At 38.1% G+C, this 17,322-nt stretch overlaps 2 protein-coding genes across 2 annotated transcripts in view; both read right to left on the bottom strand.

The window, feature by feature from the left end:
* Window positions 1-1,063: 1,063 nt before the first annotated feature.
* LOC115761103 lies at window positions 1,064-17,036 on the bottom strand. Its single transcript, XM_030702730.1, has 10 exons — window positions 16,652-17,036; window positions 8,994-9,313; window positions 7,686-7,787; window positions 7,317-7,619; window positions 7,157-7,251; window positions 4,592-4,683; window positions 4,149-4,341; window positions 1,852-1,987; window positions 1,622-1,774; window positions 1,064-1,546 (listed from the first exon to the last, which is right to left on the bottom strand). Exons 1-10 carry the CDS (start codon window positions 16,703-16,705, stop codon window positions 1,429-1,431), a joined length of 1,566 nt encoding a protein of 521 aa, XP_030558590.1. The 5' UTR covers window positions 16,706-17,036; the 3' UTR covers window positions 1,064-1,428.
* The window catches only part of LOC115760697 (mucin-5AC-like), a 32,374-nt gene continuing 32,059 nt past the window's right edge, over window positions 17,008-17,322 (bottom strand). Inside the window, exon 8 of the mRNA XM_030702162.1 lies at window positions 17,008-17,136. Coding sequence (XP_030558022.1) covers window positions 17,008-17,136 — 129 coding nt within the window. The remainder of the gene's footprint in view (window positions 17,137-17,322) is intronic.

Raw genomic sequence — 17,322 nt, 5'->3', positions numbered from 1 at the left:
CATTAGTATCATTTTTGGTTGCTATTTAAAAGTGAATTGGGCATTGCCAAATTTTTGTTTTGTTTTGTAAGTTATTATGTATTCTTTTAAATTCCATTGTGCTGCAATAGTTTTGATATACAATACACTTTAGTTCACATCTATAATTATGAAGCGCAAAGTTTTTTTTTTAACATATTAAAATATGTACGAGCTGTTAAATTGTGACATTGATATTCCAAAAAGAAAAAAAAAAACTTTGTTGCACAGAATCTCCTCAAATCTGATACAGACAGTTATTGTTGTACCCATGATTTAACTTTACTAAACAATTTCTTATTTATTTCTTTTGGATTTTGATATTCTTGTTCATTTTATGTAAGATCTAATCGAATTCCCCATTATAGGAGAACACAAATTTTGTGTGGTAGCTCTAGTTCAATTTCGAATGGTCCCGACTTATCTAAGAAACCTATAATGTGTGCCTAAGCTGTGCACATGGTTTCCGCATTAAAAATATTTTGCTTGCATGCGCCGAAAATAAGCAAATTACTTAAAAACTACATAATGCAAATTGAATTTGAATATTATAATGAATTTTTACTTTTTTTTTTGTTTTTTTTGTTTGTTTTAAATATTGAATAATCAATTTGGAACAACACGAAGATTAGTACGATTTAATAAAATGCAATTGAATTAGCATTATAAGTATATAATTTAATTAATGTTAAATTCTATTCGGCGAACAATTGCCAAACATGCTAAAAATCAGTACAATTGATTCATATCTCATTTTGGGTTATAATTAAACTCTTTAAAAAATTACAAAAAATTATTGCTTTTGATTTGCATTTACCTTCTTTTTTTTACATTTCGAATTTAATATAATATGTTATTAAATGGTCAAGCTTCGTAAACTAATTTGATTTCATTGACTGTTTAATTAAATTGTGAAGTCTTAGGTGAGAAATAATAAATAATAATAATAAAAAAATATTTTTGGCATGGAAGTCGATTTGGATTGTACGTAATTAAACGAAAGCAAACACATTTATAAAATAAATTAAAAGTATATTTATATTTGTTGAATATGTACACAAAGTTTCATACACAATTATAAGGACTTAATACAAATAATATTAAACTGACTAGCATTAAAGTATATATTTTATAAATTATACATACATATATACAAAGATAATACAGCTATGAGTTAGGAGTCTATTTGTAGCTTGTACGTTTCAAAACTTAGGCGAAATGTATCTTTAGGGAGCTTTTCTATTTATTGTATATGTAAATAATCCTCGGGATTTTGTATGCACCAAATTTGGGAAAACCAAAAGGCTAAATGGGTTAATAACTAAAATGTCCCCCCCTCTTCCCATGCTAATTGCTGCCCCATGCTCAGTCGATGTGTGTGTGGGTGTGTGTGTTGGTGTGTGGAGGCGTTTAGAGCACGTGCAGATTCTCGCAGCTCTTCGACTTGGAGTCACGCGTCCAGACGCGACCAAGCAGACCCTTGACCTTGAGACTCGTGGAGGTTCGCGAACCGCGATATTTACGCGGGCTACAAATTGAGAAGCAGAAAAGAGGTTTGCTTGTTATTAGCTGGCAGGTGTTAAGGCCACAGTGTGAGACTAACCTGCTGTGTGCGCTGCCTGGCGGCGTACCAGACGCATCACCCAGTGGTCCTCCAAGCGGACCCAGCGGCGTGTTGGCATTGAGGCAACCAGCGCTGAGCGGTGAGCAGGCACGACGCTTGGACTTGCGAATGGAACGCTTGCGAAACAGATCCCTAAAAGTTGCATAACAGAAAAAAATAGCATTATAAATCTGCAATCGAAAGTTTTGTGCGCTTTTGCAAATACTAACCTGGATTTTTCGGGATTTTCGAGCTTGAGGCGTATCTGCGATAGCAGACCCACCAGCAGCTCATCAACATTGTGATTAATGCCCACCGATGTCTCAATGAACTTGCAATCGTATGCGGTGGCCATGGCTTTGCCCTCTGTAATAAACAAGTTGCGAATTTTTAAGTGCCTCGGTGAATCTCAGATATGCGGCAAGTTAATCAAATCAAATTGCGTCGCTTAGTTAAACTCTTGGGCGTGTAATAAAAAGCAAAACTTGGACACTTAATACCTAAACACGTTGCCCATTAACCTCAGCCACCCTGCGCCAGTCCCTCCGTTCCAGCCCCTGACCCTGCGCCTGCCCCTGGTGTTACCATGTCTGCCTTCTCTATAGATTTCGTCACGTTTACTGCGCCTGCTGTCGTTAAAATCTGTAGCCTACGACTACAATAAGTAGCTATGCGTTTGTTTTCGCAGGCCTGTTTTTATGACAACCACACTCGCACACACACACACACACCAGCACACACACCCTCTCAAGAGCTCATATATATAGATTTTTATTAACGATGTGCGAAAAAAAAGTTTGCGTCATTTTATTAGATTTTGATAGGATGTTCTCATCTCCCTTCCTCTTAAATGCCACCAGCTTATCACGGTGCTTTTATTAAACCCCCAGCTGGCCAAACATTCTGCACTACGAGAAGCTTTAAAGATTTATATGAGAAATATTTATCAGCCCCTTCTTCATACCCTAACCATCGGCATGGTACAACAAAAGTCAGCTGGCTCCTGCTCAGGCGCCTTAATTAAAAGCAAACAAAACTCATAAACAATGAAAACTACTTGGCAGCCAAATGGCAAATGCTATGAATTCTAAATGTTTCTGAGTGCAGCTGCTTAAATATAGTATATACCCATGCCACAACCAGATACTCAGCCTGCCTTATTAAGCGTGTTTTCTATGCATTTTCACAGTTCAGTTGCTTTAATTGATTTTTTATTTATTTATTTACTTATTATTTTTTCAGTTATTAAATTCTTTGAGGTACCCTCATATTTTCGTTGATGTTGCTCCTCAGAAGGCTATAAATATTTTATGAAATTTTGGGAAACACCATCCCCAAGCATTCTCTTTGTATTGACAACAATAGCAATGAGCTTATTAAGGCGTAAGCCGCAGGAATGAAATGTAATCAATTTTGCGCTTAAACAATTTTACCCCGCCTCAGTTTTCCCACACCGCTCACAGTTTATTTGCTTGTCCCATGCCCCAACCTGCTGCCGTATGACCTAAATTTGCTTCTCGTTTTTTTTTTGTTTTGTCTACTGTTGACGCTGACACTTTCGTAAACGGCCATTAAAAACAAATGTAATTTGTGAAAATATTGAATTTGTTAGATGAAAGCCATAAGCCTGGCATGTGCGCCCGCTAACGGTGAATAAATCTGCTGACCTTTTAAATTGATATAAAACAAGAATTAGCATTTGTCTAGCAGATGCCACAATGTGAATACTCTATTTCATCTTAAATTTGCCTTCTGATTTGCCAAGTGGTAAATTTCATTGTTAAATACTCTGAGCCTACGGAATCTGCTATATCAACAGAAACAGAAATTTTATCCACATTAACAGTGAGATATTCACTTAAGATATGTTATTACAACTGCACTTAACAGCGGCTCTTGTTAACATTAAGCTAACGTCTGTTAATGTTTACAGCTGTCAAGCGAACAATTGGTTAAAATGCCTGAAAACACTTTCTACTTTAATAGTGTCACAAACATTTCATTCAACTTAAAATGTAAGTGAATTTCATAGGGTATTTTAAGTGGATATACTTAAATGTACATAAAAGGCAATGAGCGTCCAGTAAAGCAGTTTAGCGACCTTCACTTGCTTTACGTTTAACGATGGCTTGTTTTTGCCGCTAGACATATATATCTATTATATATATATATATATATATATATGTCTTTATACATATGCATCATGAGTATGGGTGGGTGTGTATGTGCGTGTGACTGTGTGTAGGTGTGTGCTGGGTTGGACCAATCGGCAATCGACTTCCGCTTGATCAACTTCCATTGAAAACCCAAAATTAAAGCGACTGCAGCTGTCTGTGGCTGCTTTTGTGGTGTCCTTTGCAGATATCCAACGACACTCAAATACACACACATTCACATACACACACATTGTGACAGTGTAGCTATTTTAACTTGATAAAAAAAAACCCAATCGAGCGCATTTTGAAGTGTTAATGAAAGGAAAATCTGGAAATCGTTTAGTCAGCTGAATTGAGTCTCATTTATTTACCTTCGGATGTAACGAGTCGACTCCTGGCGAGGTCCGCTTTGTTCGACACCAGTATAACGGCTTTCTGTGCGATATTCTGATTGGTCCATAGCACCTGAAGCACCTGTTCGGCAATGTTAAAGCTGCTTCGGTCCGCGGCAGAATAAATGACGCAATAGCCATGTGGATCATAGTTGGTCAAGCATTCATCCGGCTGTGAAAGCAAAGGACACAAAACTGACATTGAGTGAGGTTCAAGAGATGCCTGAGTTGTGTGTTGGTGTGTGTGTGTGTCTGTGTGTTGATTGTATATGTTAATAGCATTATGAAATGTCACAGATAAAGTATCTCTAAGGTTGAATGATGGTGACTGGTGTGGATGCCTGTGGATTGACCTTACTTCAAAGTGACATTTCGAGTGTGCGGGCAAATAGCTATATCCCTATATAAGTCATAGTACTTACAGTCATTTCGGTGTATCCATGATCTATGAATATTAATTCGGACTCCTCGCCGCTGAGTAATACTGATACGGCTTTTTCGCCAGATTCATCATCTGTTTATTGAAAAACATTTCATTAATAACGAATTCCGATATAATTTATTTTATATATAATTATAAAATAAAATAAAGTTTATAATAACCTAGAGCAAGATAAAGCTACAAATAAAAGGTGCAAATAACGTGAATTTCATTCAGATAGTATATATTTTACAAATGTATTTACAATTGACGGACAGGTTTGTGGCTTGGTGGTGTTTGGTGGAGGTATTTCTCATGCAATTCTGGTTCTGTATTCAGGGGCTCTAATATGAGATGTGAGGACAAATACATATAGCTTGGGATGGTAGCATGAAGATTCAGATTGTGCACAATGCGCTGCCAAATATTTTATGAGGGGTTTTAAATATTTTTGATTGATTTTTAACAAAAATTAAATTCCCGCCGCGCGCCCATTGGTATGCTATGAAATATGAATGGCTGTGTGCTTGACTGTGTGTTTGTGTGTGTATGTGCGTGTGCTTTATTTTTATCAGCCATATTGCATATATTGAATTTATTGTTTTTAGAGCTCATTGAATGTACTATACGGTTAAATTGATGATATATCTGAACCAGCCTGACCCTTCAACCTGCACTTATTCAATTTATGGCAGCACATAAATTACAATTGTAATTGACTCTTCAATTGTTATTGTTGTTTGCCTATTGGTTGGATTTATTGATTACCCAACTGAAATTTCATGAGATTTTATAGTTGCTTTCACATTTATCAGCTGAGCGGACATTTAAATTAAGGCCCGGGTAAAATAAAGCGTGTGTATGGATTATTAATTATATTTTTGGACACACAGCATATATGACATATATTATTCTATGACTTTATTTCAAAGGACTTTACCAAACTCTCTCAACTTCATAACATGTACACATATATGTGTTTATTTTGTAATAAGTTGACCCATTCACAGGGGACTAGAGTGAGGGGGGAGTTCTTGAGCAAACAGAGCCGCATTTATTGGAAGAAGGTAATTACTATTTTTTTTTTTTTTGGGGTGGGAAATAGTTTATGTTAGTTTTGGAAACTTTGCGTGTGGTTGTGTGGTAGAGAAAACTACTTAGGACTAAGCCAGTGGCCTAAATTTGAAGGGAGTGTACGTGGGCGTGTGTCCAGTGTGTTTAGATTAGATAAAATTAAGAGCTAGTTGAGTAAGTTAATCGGAATTCAATTGGAAACGCAACGCAAATGCAGCTCAAACGTTAAACAAGTGAAAAATAAAAATATTTTGTAGATATTTTTTTAATATTTTTTTTTTTTCGTTGAAAGCATTTAGTATAGATTAAGTATGGAATTTGAATAAATATAATTATAGTAATAATTATTTGTAATAGATTTTTGTTTGATTGTTGTTATTGTTGCTATTACCGTCGGCGGCTTTTTCAATATGTATGCGTATATCACAGTTGCCTAGATCTGAATTAAGTTTTGTTATTGAATTCGTTAGATTTTGTTTAATTTTGTTGTTGTTGTTGTTGTTATGTTGAATGAAACATTAGGTTTATTATATATGGTTAATGGTCAAAAGACGAGAGAGAACAGAAAAATATCAATAATTTTATATTGTTGTTGGCAAGTGTTTGGTGTTTAGAATATTAAAAAAATGCATTTTTACACTTAAATTAGTTTTAGGTGCTTGCGTTAAATTTCTGATAAATTAAAAGCTAAAACTATGGGAATTTGAAGTCTCAATATTTGACTTTTTATGTATTTTGGAAAGTGTCCAACATTTTTGCCGATATTCACTCCAAATTCCCGCATTGTGAAAAGCATTTAGCCGCACTGTACATCTGCAACATTTTCTATTTGTTTCTTTTTTCGTATTGATTTTAATTTAGTGTGTAAATTTTCCAATTCGAATTGTAAAAATTTTCCAGCAAAAATTTGCTTTTTTTTTCCATGGACTTTTACGCCAATTTATGAGATCAAATCTCCGTGTCCATATGTACAAGGCGGGGGTCGTAAAAAGTCAACCAACATAAAGCGAAAATTAACAAAAAAAAAAAAAACCAAAGCAAATAATAATAAATACAAATATGTTTGTGAGATGGTCGTAAATTGTTGTAGTCAAGGGCAAAGCACAAAACGACACACAAATTCAACAGATAAACAAAAACATACTCAAAAGCCACGTAAAAAAAATTAAAAGAAAAACATTTGTGAAGGCAAATGCCAAGGCAACAAACACAAACCAAACCAAAAATTAAAGGCACAACAAAACTAGACATACACACACTTAAGGGTCAAGGGTTGAGGACCAGACTGACACTAACACAAGGAGTACAAACACACACAAGCACACGCACAGACACACACACAGACACACACACATAGACACACACACATACAATGACAAAGCATTAAAACCTAAACACTAAGACGAAGTTTAAGCAGCATTCAAGTGGTATTTGGTTGTGGCCAGTGGCTGACCGTGCAACAGTTGCAGGACGGGAGATTCGGGCTACTCACCAATGCTTGTGTCATACGCATGCAAATATTCCGAGGTCATGAACTGTGAGACCAGCGAACTTTTGCCCACCGCCGGACCGCCAAGCATCAGAACTCTGAAAAAGGGATTAGATTCAAGTTGAGTGGCAAATTCTGTAGTTGTTCTTAGTGCCGGATTTACCTGTAGGGTCCATTGCCCGGATTAGAGGTGCTGCTCTCACGACTGGAGGCCAGCGAGGTGCGTGCCGACTGGGAAGTGGGCGCGGGCAGCTGTTGTTGTCCCTGTTGCAGCTGCTGTTGTTGCTGCTGCTGCTGGGCGGTCAGGTGCTCCGTGCTGGAGTTGGAGCTGGCCACGCTGTTGTTGGAGCGACTGCGTCGACTCTTTAACGAATCGCCGCGATTTACAACGCCTTTGCCGGTGATGGAAAAGTGCCGCAGTCTGTAGTATTCCTCCTCGACACCAGTATTGGGCATGGAGGCGACGCTATATTTTGCGGCGGGATTGAAGCATGAGTCGAGCTTCTTTAACAAATGCAGCAGCAGCACTTACCGTGATCTCTGCTGGGGCAGACATAGCTGATTGGGGCGTCCAGAGGCGCGACTGCCAGGCATCTTCACCGACTGAGACCGGCTGTGATGTGGTGAGCCATAGCTGCAATTGTTAAGCGCGTTAATAAAAAATAAATATTGCTGCTTTAAATCTAAAAATCAGTTTTTTGCAGCTGAAAAGCTGCAATTGACAGCAGCTGAAACCCAATTTCAGCGGAATGTTGCATCATGTAAGCTTTAATTGGAATACGCCTTAACAACAGATACGCGCACACACGCTCACACTCACATACCCACACAGCCGTATCGAAGTGCGTGTGCGGCTTGGCCTTGGCAACAGTTGCAGGCACTTTTGTTAACTTGGCTTTCAAATGTGCACGGCAGGTGGTATTCTGGCTCTGAGGCCATGGCTTGTGCAAGCCGTTGACCACATATTGTCCGCACGAGCTCAGCCCCAATTTCGATTAGTGCCACAAAGTTGCATGCACTGTGCTGCAAACCTTCCACATGGGAAAGGTGTAAACGAAATGTGCTTCAAACTGCAATATCGTGCATTAATTCAATGGCAATTCAATTTATTTGCTGCTGCTTCAAAAGTATATCAACTTTAATTGAGCATTAGATTTGAGCCTTTTTTGCATATATATTTAAGCTTCTCTACGATTTACATTGTAGGACTTAAGAGCTGCAGACATCTTCCCAAATTCTTAAGCTACTCGACAAGTAAATCTCTTCGATAGGGCGGACATTTCAGATTCCGTACAGCGTCTGGATTATGTCTGCTGAATATCTAAGGCCTTAAGATTTCATTGATAGACGTCATAGTCAGGCCTTTTAAGCTTGCTATGCACACTACAAAATCAAAATGTCAAGTTTTCGAATCACTTTTTACATGATGAGCTTCATGATGTAAAGGTTAAATCGAATCTATAAAAGTATACCCTTGGCAAAGACATTACAATATCTATTCCCTGCCTGCTCGTTTTTTTTCTTTTATAACATTTTGAAGGGCATATCAACACGTAAACTGCCATTAAACTGGGCAACAGATCGTATACGTTATATATGAATTTAGAATTTAGCGTTTTTGATATTCAAAATAAATAAATTTTAAATCAGTTGCAGCCCATCAAATGCAGTCGAAGGCCGTATTTTATAAACACATATATATTTTTACATACAACATTTTAATAGCCTTTTGTTATTTGATTTGCCTGGTTGAAGGTTAAAAGGAATTTGTTGTCATGTTTATGGCTGTGGCATAAAATGCAATCTTCAATAGATGACTTTGGCGTTCTCAAAGACTTACCGCATTTCAAAGTCGCGCAGCTCCTCAATTGTCAGGGTATTGGTTACATCCAACAGCTGTCGCATGTTCTCATCGCGTTTGTGTTGTTGCTGTTGCTGCTGCTGTTGTTGTTGTTGTTGCTGCTGTTGAGAGTAGCCATGTCCCTGCACCTGGTGATGATGATGATGATGATGATGCAGTTGGCCGGCATGCGGCGGATGTGCCAGCTGCTGTGAGTGCCGCTTACGCGCATTCAGCTCCTTGCCCTGCTCCACACTGATGAAATCCCCCTCATTTTTGATCAGCAGCGTTTCGACCGTATTGTCCATGCTGAGGGATGGCTGTATGGGTTGGAACAAGACGAGAGGATTTGCTTTAAGCGGATTCTTATAATTCAATGAACACCCCCTTATGCCCAGCCACTTCTACGCTTTCTTCAATTAGCATTGAATGGTGCTCTTAAAATATTTTTTAGCATTTGGCTTTACATTGTAAAAATTCTATTCAGTCCTTCGTCCATTGCTGTTTGAGTGGCTCAAGGCTGTGCTCCACTTAGCTGGAGTGCCTCAGTCCAATCTGTACAATAACTTTTCGCCTTATCTACACCTTGAAGCGTTCCAGTTGCAACTGCTTCAAGGCATCGCGTGTTGCCTGCTGGCAAAAACTGACGCTCAGCATTTTGCCAATTGGTGTCGAGGCAAAATACTTTTTTAAACAACTAAATGAATAGGGTCAAAAGCAGGCGAATAAATTTTAAACCATGAAAACCTCAAATTTCGTGCTTTCCGGTTCGTTTTTAGACCTTGCATCTATACATTTAGTTAGCTATTGACATGCTTCTTAGGCTCAGCTGAGCTAAATTACAAGTGAAAGTTACTAAGAATATTTGTCTAGCTTTATAAGAAGAGCCTCCTTCACCTGCAGAAGCACTCGTAAATATACGCGAATAAACAAGCAGAACGCATTAATTTCAACAAATTGAAAATTTTTCAACAAATTTACGCAAGCAACAAAAGTTTTACCATAAATTACAGGATGGGTTAGGCCTCCACCTGTAAAGACGAAGTACGGACTGCCTGACTGACACACTCAGCACACACACACACCAATACTCAGCACACACACACATGGTAAACACGGTAAATACTTGAGTATTTATTCAGTAAATGTTGATATTAATTTTGTATACTTTATTGGCTCGCATGACAAAAAACCTTTTTTTCCGCTTGCCCAATTAATGCACACATGAGTGTGTGCGTGTTACACCTTTGGTTATGCTGCCACGCGACTTGCCGCATATATATATATATATATATATATATATATATATATGAAAGTTATACCCGCAAATGCCTCAAGTGGACGCAAGTGAAACTTTTTGGACAAACGCACACGGGGGAGCAATTTACGGGTGCAATCGCCCGCAGCTCGCAGTCCTTGATGGAGACATCAATTTTTATGATGCCAACGCGGCGTATGCGTAATTTTGCGACATGTGCCACACACACACAAGACCGAAAGAGTTAAATGTTAATTAAAACCTGACTTGTGTTGTTAATTAACTCGTGCTCTAGAAGTTTGGTTTTTTTTCTCTTGGCCACCCGCTTATATCTGGTCGCCGTCATACGCCCCGTTGTGCCGAGCAGCTTTGAATGTGCTCGTGAGTGCAGTCACGTAGCTGGAAAGCCTCAAAAAATAAATTTATTTAGCTATATGTGAGTGTGAATGCGTATTTATGCAAAATTGTGGTGTTGGTTATTTTAGAATAATTTAAAACAAATCAAACAAATTATGAATTCATCTTCAATTAAGGACTCAATTGATTGCGCAAACTATTTTGAGCGGTTTATTTAATCGAGGCTGTTTTGTTTAATAAAAAATTAACATTTTATTTTAATCAATCACGTAAAACACCAAAAAAAAAAATAAACAAATTCTGGTTCATGCGTTGCTATGCATTTATTTTCTAGTTGAATAAATTCGATATGAATATGAAAAAAAAAAACTTATATAGAGTACTAGCGGGTATACCTCGGTCTTGCCCACGGTACGTTTAAAATAAATACTCCCAAAGATCTTTGAAAATGAATCTTAATCCGATCGGACGGTTAGTCAATTTACCAATATTGAGGGCGAAGTTTCCCAAACCGCTGAAACATGTATTCATTTAGTTCTTATATAGAGCTTTGAATATAAGTTTAGAGCAAATCAGAATAAGCCAGAATATTGTTTTCAGATTTAGATGCCAAATTGATCTGGAGGCCAACAAACAAAGATCACCAACCAGTCAGTCAGTCATTCAGTCAGTCAGGACAAAGAGTTTTATGTACAGTGATTGGCATTTTTTGAGAAGTTTGGATTTATGAATCAATATGTCAGACATGAAAACTATTTTAATTCGATCAAAAAACTGTCTAAAAAGCTCATGTAGAGTATTTGTTAGTGGAGTAAACTCAACTATGGTTTGATTTCTTTTTTTTTCTCTGCAGAGAGTGTGCTTCCCATCAATTCACAATTGGCCATTAGCCGAAAGCTGCGAACAGAATGAGAGAAACATATGCAGCGATTTTTAAATAGACAAATTAATGAAATTCGTGCCCAAAAATGAACTAATAAAAATGCGAAAAATACCGCCTGATGCTTTTGTTGCGTTCCGATCCGGCCAACATGGCGTATGACTATGTTTGTTAGTTTAACAGAACTCAAATGGATCTCATTTGTTTATTAAGTATTCGCTGCACATCGCTAATATTTATGCAGTTTTTCAAGCTATGCAATATACATTTTAATTTAATGCAAATTCCATAAAAAGTATGGACTTTATAAGGGCCAAGTGTTGTTTGTGCAGACAAAATATGCCGAATGTGTGCATAATTTTATTGCCCGAGTTGTCGGCGTCTGCCAGCGCTCATTTCACACCTCCATGTGCCAGCCTTGCCCCGTGCCACCCATTGCCGTGCCTTATTGTATTTTTTTTGCATGCATTAACATGTCGACGTTTAAAAATACATTAAGTTTGCTTTGAATGTGTATAAAAATAAGCTCGCTCTCTCTGGCCTGCTCCATGCCAGGCGAATCACTTGATTTTTATTATAATGGCGCTTTTTCTATGTTCAATAGCGTAAATAATTCGATGCTGGCAACAACAAGCGCGAACATTATAAATACAACATTTTTAAGCTAAAGATTGCATTTGCTTGGCTACGAGTTGGGGGCGGGGCGGGGGCGTATGTGTCTAAAACGGTTGGCCATTGAACACAGCTGCCATATGCTGGCCGTTGGCTCTTTAAAATTGTGCAAACTTCTGCAGTACGAATAAAAGCGTTTGATTTTGACCAAGCAAAGCAAACATCGAACATTGGACAATTAACACAGCTTGCGTTAAAACTAATTGGGAATTATAAGCCAAAAGTAGATCAGCGTAAAGTTGTGTTAACGGACGCTCGCTTAAGGGCTGTGCAGCTGCAAGCTTTAAACAATTTGTTTGTGTTTCATATGCCAGAAACATATTAATAGATCAACATTGTTATTACTGAGATATTTGCCGTTTTTCTGTTAATAATTAACTTAATTGTTATTGGCTCTATTGTTACAATTCCCCGTTCCCCAATCCCCATATCGCGTGTGCGATATTTCAGTTGATTACATATGGTTATTAATAACGCTGTGGGGAATTTCTCATACGGTTTTATTGTAATTTTGTTGGCCAAGCGCCAGATGCCTGTCGCAAGGGTGCAAAGTCTGTGCAAAATCACGCTTTACAAAGGTGCGTGTTGGCCGCAACCCAATTGAACTGATCAGTTCATCTCGCCCGCTAGCCCATTGCATCTGAACTCGCCTCCAGTTGTTGCAGCTCAACTATTCGTGTTTGCTTAAACATTTCCGTGTGCTGCGGCTATTTTCAGATGCTGAACAATGAAGTGCATGGCATATAGACACAACAGTATCTTGTATCTTGCATCTATATGCATGCATATGTGTGTGCTTATTTATAGCCGTAGTTTATTTATGGAACTGCAAAAAACTGCAGCAAAACGCAGCTGCAACGCACTGCAATTGGGGTCAATGGATTCCAAGCCAAGTCGCCGCCTCGCAGCAGGAAGACACAACGTATTCAGTTGCACTCGCAGGCCGAGCGGGGCACTTGGCCAGGGCAGCGCATTTATCACTTAATTAATGACACTTACAAGACACTTGGAACTCGGCTAACATACTGCCCCCGAAAAAGGCCAACAAAGGTGTTCCCAGCACAAACAAATCGATGGAAATCAGGTAAGAGGGCCATAAACAAAAGTGCTGCACCAGCAGATACCCCGTGGCGAGATTTTCTGTGAGATATGTACAGCTAAGTGTTCTATATGTAGGAGTAGAGTTCCATTTAATGATAGATTTCAGTATTCAAAAGTTAAAGTCGCTTTTAAAGACCAACAGCATTCTATAAATACTTTAAATGTATATAAAACTAATTGCAAATAGATTTGACCTGCGTGTTATATATATTAAGTATTTCTCAACCAGTTACATATCATTTGCATAATTTGATTATACCTGTTTGATCCATTTTTAATGGGCACAGGGTATAAAAACATGCGAATGTTTAATTAAGGATAAATAATTCATTCACACATACACCAACTATTTAACTGAACGCCAGCTGCTGGCTGCCAACTGGCGCTAAAAAGAGAAATTGCTGAAATTAAGTATACGCCAGCGACATTAAGTATACGCCTCATCTAACGGGCCAAGTAAACTGAGTGGCGGCGGCGGCCTGTGAACTTTTTCTTTTCTTTTATTTTTCTGCCATGTCTGTGGCTATAATTAGCCGTAATTCGTGCGCGGCCTTGACAAATGTGCCAAAAAACAAAACCAAAAAAAATATTAAAAGTAAACAAAAACTGTAGTCAGCCAAGTCAATAACCGCGTTTTAAGAGGCAGCATAATATGTTTGGCCATATTATTTTCTTTCACTTATATAATTTAAGCACACGGGGCTAAAACTGTTGACCCGCAAATTGTTTGATTGACCTCTATCGAAATATGCTTCGATATCTAATATGCGAGCAATGAACCCAAGTGGAAATTTCGCGTGCCTTCCAGTTGCCATGTGAATAATTGAGCACCATCTTGTTGCCCACTAGCTACACCTGCCCCAGGGCCAGTTGGCCTTTTTTAGAGTGGAATCAAATTTAAATAATAATCTCATTAAATATTCAATTAAATGCGAGAAAGGCGCGTTGTCTTTCTGAGGATCTGACGTGCTTCAAGCTGTGCAGCCATTAGTCGAGGCTCCTTTTTAGCTGAAGGACACTCAACGTGAGCACAAGAGCTGGCAGAGTGGCTGGGACGGGCGACTGTTCTCTGAATTGAGTTGCCAAATGCATTCATGTGGGCGACTTTGGCGTTGGCCTTAAATGTTACCTGTTTGCGACACCAAGGCCTAAAAACAAATGCATTTGCACGTTAACACTTTGTTTAGCCTTCCCCGCAGCCCCCAGCCGTTGCGTCTCCAGTTGCTTCAATGTAAAATCAATAGACAAGCAACAAAAACAAAAGCTGCAGCTAAGCGAAAATGTTATTTGCCTGTTTTTGATATATTCAACGTGTGTTTTATAGCCAGGCCAGGATGGAAGAGTGTGAGGCGAGTGTGAGGGACAGCAAGTGCAGGAAACTTGCCGCAAAACATTTGTTGTTTACATAGCATGTGTGTGTGTTTGGCGTGTGTGTGTCGGTGTGTGTGTGTGTGGGGTGGGGCAGCAGATAGTGACCACCAAGGCTGCATTCGTTTCAGTTGCAGTTGCTAATAATTCGTTTTCGACCAGTCCAACAATGGGCTGGCTCTTGTTATGATTTGCAAGGATTGCGCAACAAAGCAAAATACTAGAACGGTCAAAAAATTACTTTGCCTTCAAAGGGCGTTCGATTCGCAACCGTTCTGCTAGCTAGAATAGTTAACAAAGATGTCGCTTGCATAAATTACACAGAAATATCAATTTCTTCGTATAAGTCTCAATTTCTCTTTCCAGAGAAAGTGCTCGAAAGCGATTTTCAACTGCAATCAAAATATCAGCTGAACACAAAGTTTAATAGCCACCCTCTCACCCTTTGTTTTTGATTTCACAACAGGTTTTTTATAGCAAATTCTACGAAATGACCGTGTCGGATACTATATGAAATAATTGCGTTGTTTTGGAAAATTTCTTATGAACACGCTGCATATTGAGGAAATTGTATCTTTTTTTTTTGTTTGTTTTTGTTTTATTAACTCAACAATAGACATAGGGCACCTTATTACAGGATGTCTGAGTCTCTATAATAGAGTATAATATGGATATATAATTGCAGCTGTTCGTGTCATGTTTGTTTTTGCTATAATTATAAGTAATTTTCCGTTATTTTTCTCCTACTTATGTTTATCTGTATATACATGAAAAGAAACTCTGATATCATACATGTTTTTCCCCCGAGGGTATTAAAGAACGAACTACTCACAATGAAATCGTAAAAAGTTCATAAATCAAAATAAGTCGCGGGTAAGGAGGTGCGACAACTCGCACAACTTGGACATTGTTTTCGCCTCAGTCTCTCGGTCTCAGTCTGGGAATGGATTACATATGCTTCATGTTTTTATTTTGCAAGTAAATAAATATGCATGTAAAATACTTGTGTATATTGTATCTATAGGAATCGGACAACCTGCGCCTTGGCATGATTCCATTTTCATTTGTTGCTGATTCTGGTAGTTTATTTTGACATCGCTGTCATCGCACGGCGTGAGTTGTGGAAGACGTTGCATAAATGAATTAACAAATAGTACAACTGCAACAATTCAATTAAAAATGATATATGATATTTACGAGCACAGTTATGGCATGGGAACAGATTTAAAAGCTTTTCAAAACGATTAAATAACTTGGAAATTTGTTTTTCTCGAAACTTGAGATGTGACTTTAATGGATATTAAAAATATATTGAAATAGTTTTACCAAAAATTTCTGTCACAAGTTATATAAATGACAATTTAAGAGATTGAAAGTATTTTAAATCAAATTGCTGAAGAATTTGAAAACTATTAAGGAAAAGATGTAACTTAACATATTTAAAGTAAATCCCTTTAAAATCGTACGTTGTTCTTTTAAAGTTATAATACTAAAAGAATTGTGATGATGTTTTCTAAGGTTTCAAACTAAAGTTCTGCAATATTGAGTTCAACTCAACATAATTGTAAATGTTTAGTCTTGGTCTGAGTAACGAAAAACCAGGCATTTCATTTAATTAGATATTTGATCTTTGCAATCAGCTTGTTTTCATGGGACCAGGAAAGTCAATTGCCTGGAAAATCTATTCGGCAGGGCCCTCAATTTAATAGTTAAGCTAATTAACTTTTGCCAGCTGACCTCGACTTCACTTTCACGGCCATTTGATTACAAATGCTCCCCAGCGCCCATTTTCTTTCAGTACTATGGGGCATCGGCGCCAGATTGTCAAATTGACGTCATATAATAAATCAGCATATCGGTATCGATATTGATATAGGCGCCATAAACTGGGCAACAGCTCATTGCCAAACAATGAACTGCGCGCTATATCCTACCCTATCTTATCTGATGGCCTGTTGATGTACTCAATCAGTCATGGTCAAAATCAATAAACTCGACTGGAAACATTTTTGATACACCTACCTCCTTGTAGCGCTTCGATAGGCTGCGGCAAATGCGCTTATAGAAGGGCGCCATTATAGTTGTACTTTTTTCACGTTGAATCAATTCGGAAATGTGCAACAATTGAGATTATATTTCTTTGGTATAGTCTATGATCGGGTTTCTTGGTTAAAGTGGATGAATACGGATTTACAGTTTACATGTCGGGCAGACTTTCAGGAGTGGATCGCGGCACATACACGCACTTGATAAAACAATATTTTTCGACACTTGATGCCACTGTTTGTGTATTTAAAGTACTTTAAGATATTCTGGCGAATTTTCAGTTAAGAACTTTTTGTGTTTTTTACGCAGTGGTTAATATCGTATTTTGTATTTTATTTTACGGATTGTTGCTTGGATGCTGTGTTGCTCTCTGGCGGATCGTAAACATATGAATGACTCGATCCGCCAACGGTGCGAGGCTTTTTATGAGCTGCCACAAGGCACGGCAACAAAGCAGAGAGCTTGTGAGAGATAGCGATAAGAGAGGAAGAGATAGAGAGTGTGTGAGCGAGAGAGAGTGCGCGCGCAGCTAGAAGCGGAAATGAGGCACAAAGAGAGCCAGACAGACAGACAGATAGACGAAGAGGCAGACAGCCAGATATATGTACATATATGTATGTTATATATGGAGAGGATGGAGGGGTACT

The sequence above is a fragment of the Drosophila novamexicana genome, unplaced genomic scaffold (assembly GCF_003285875.2).
Source record: "Drosophila novamexicana strain 15010-1031.04,08,12 unplaced genomic scaffold, DnovRS2.1 tig00000462-arrow-pilon, whole genome shotgun sequence".
In the NCBI taxonomy this organism is placed as follows: domain Eukaryota; kingdom Metazoa; phylum Arthropoda; class Insecta; order Diptera; family Drosophilidae; genus Drosophila; species Drosophila novamexicana.
The sequence above is the reverse complement of the archived record's forward strand: the minus strand, read 5'-3'. Positions and strand labels throughout refer to the sequence as shown.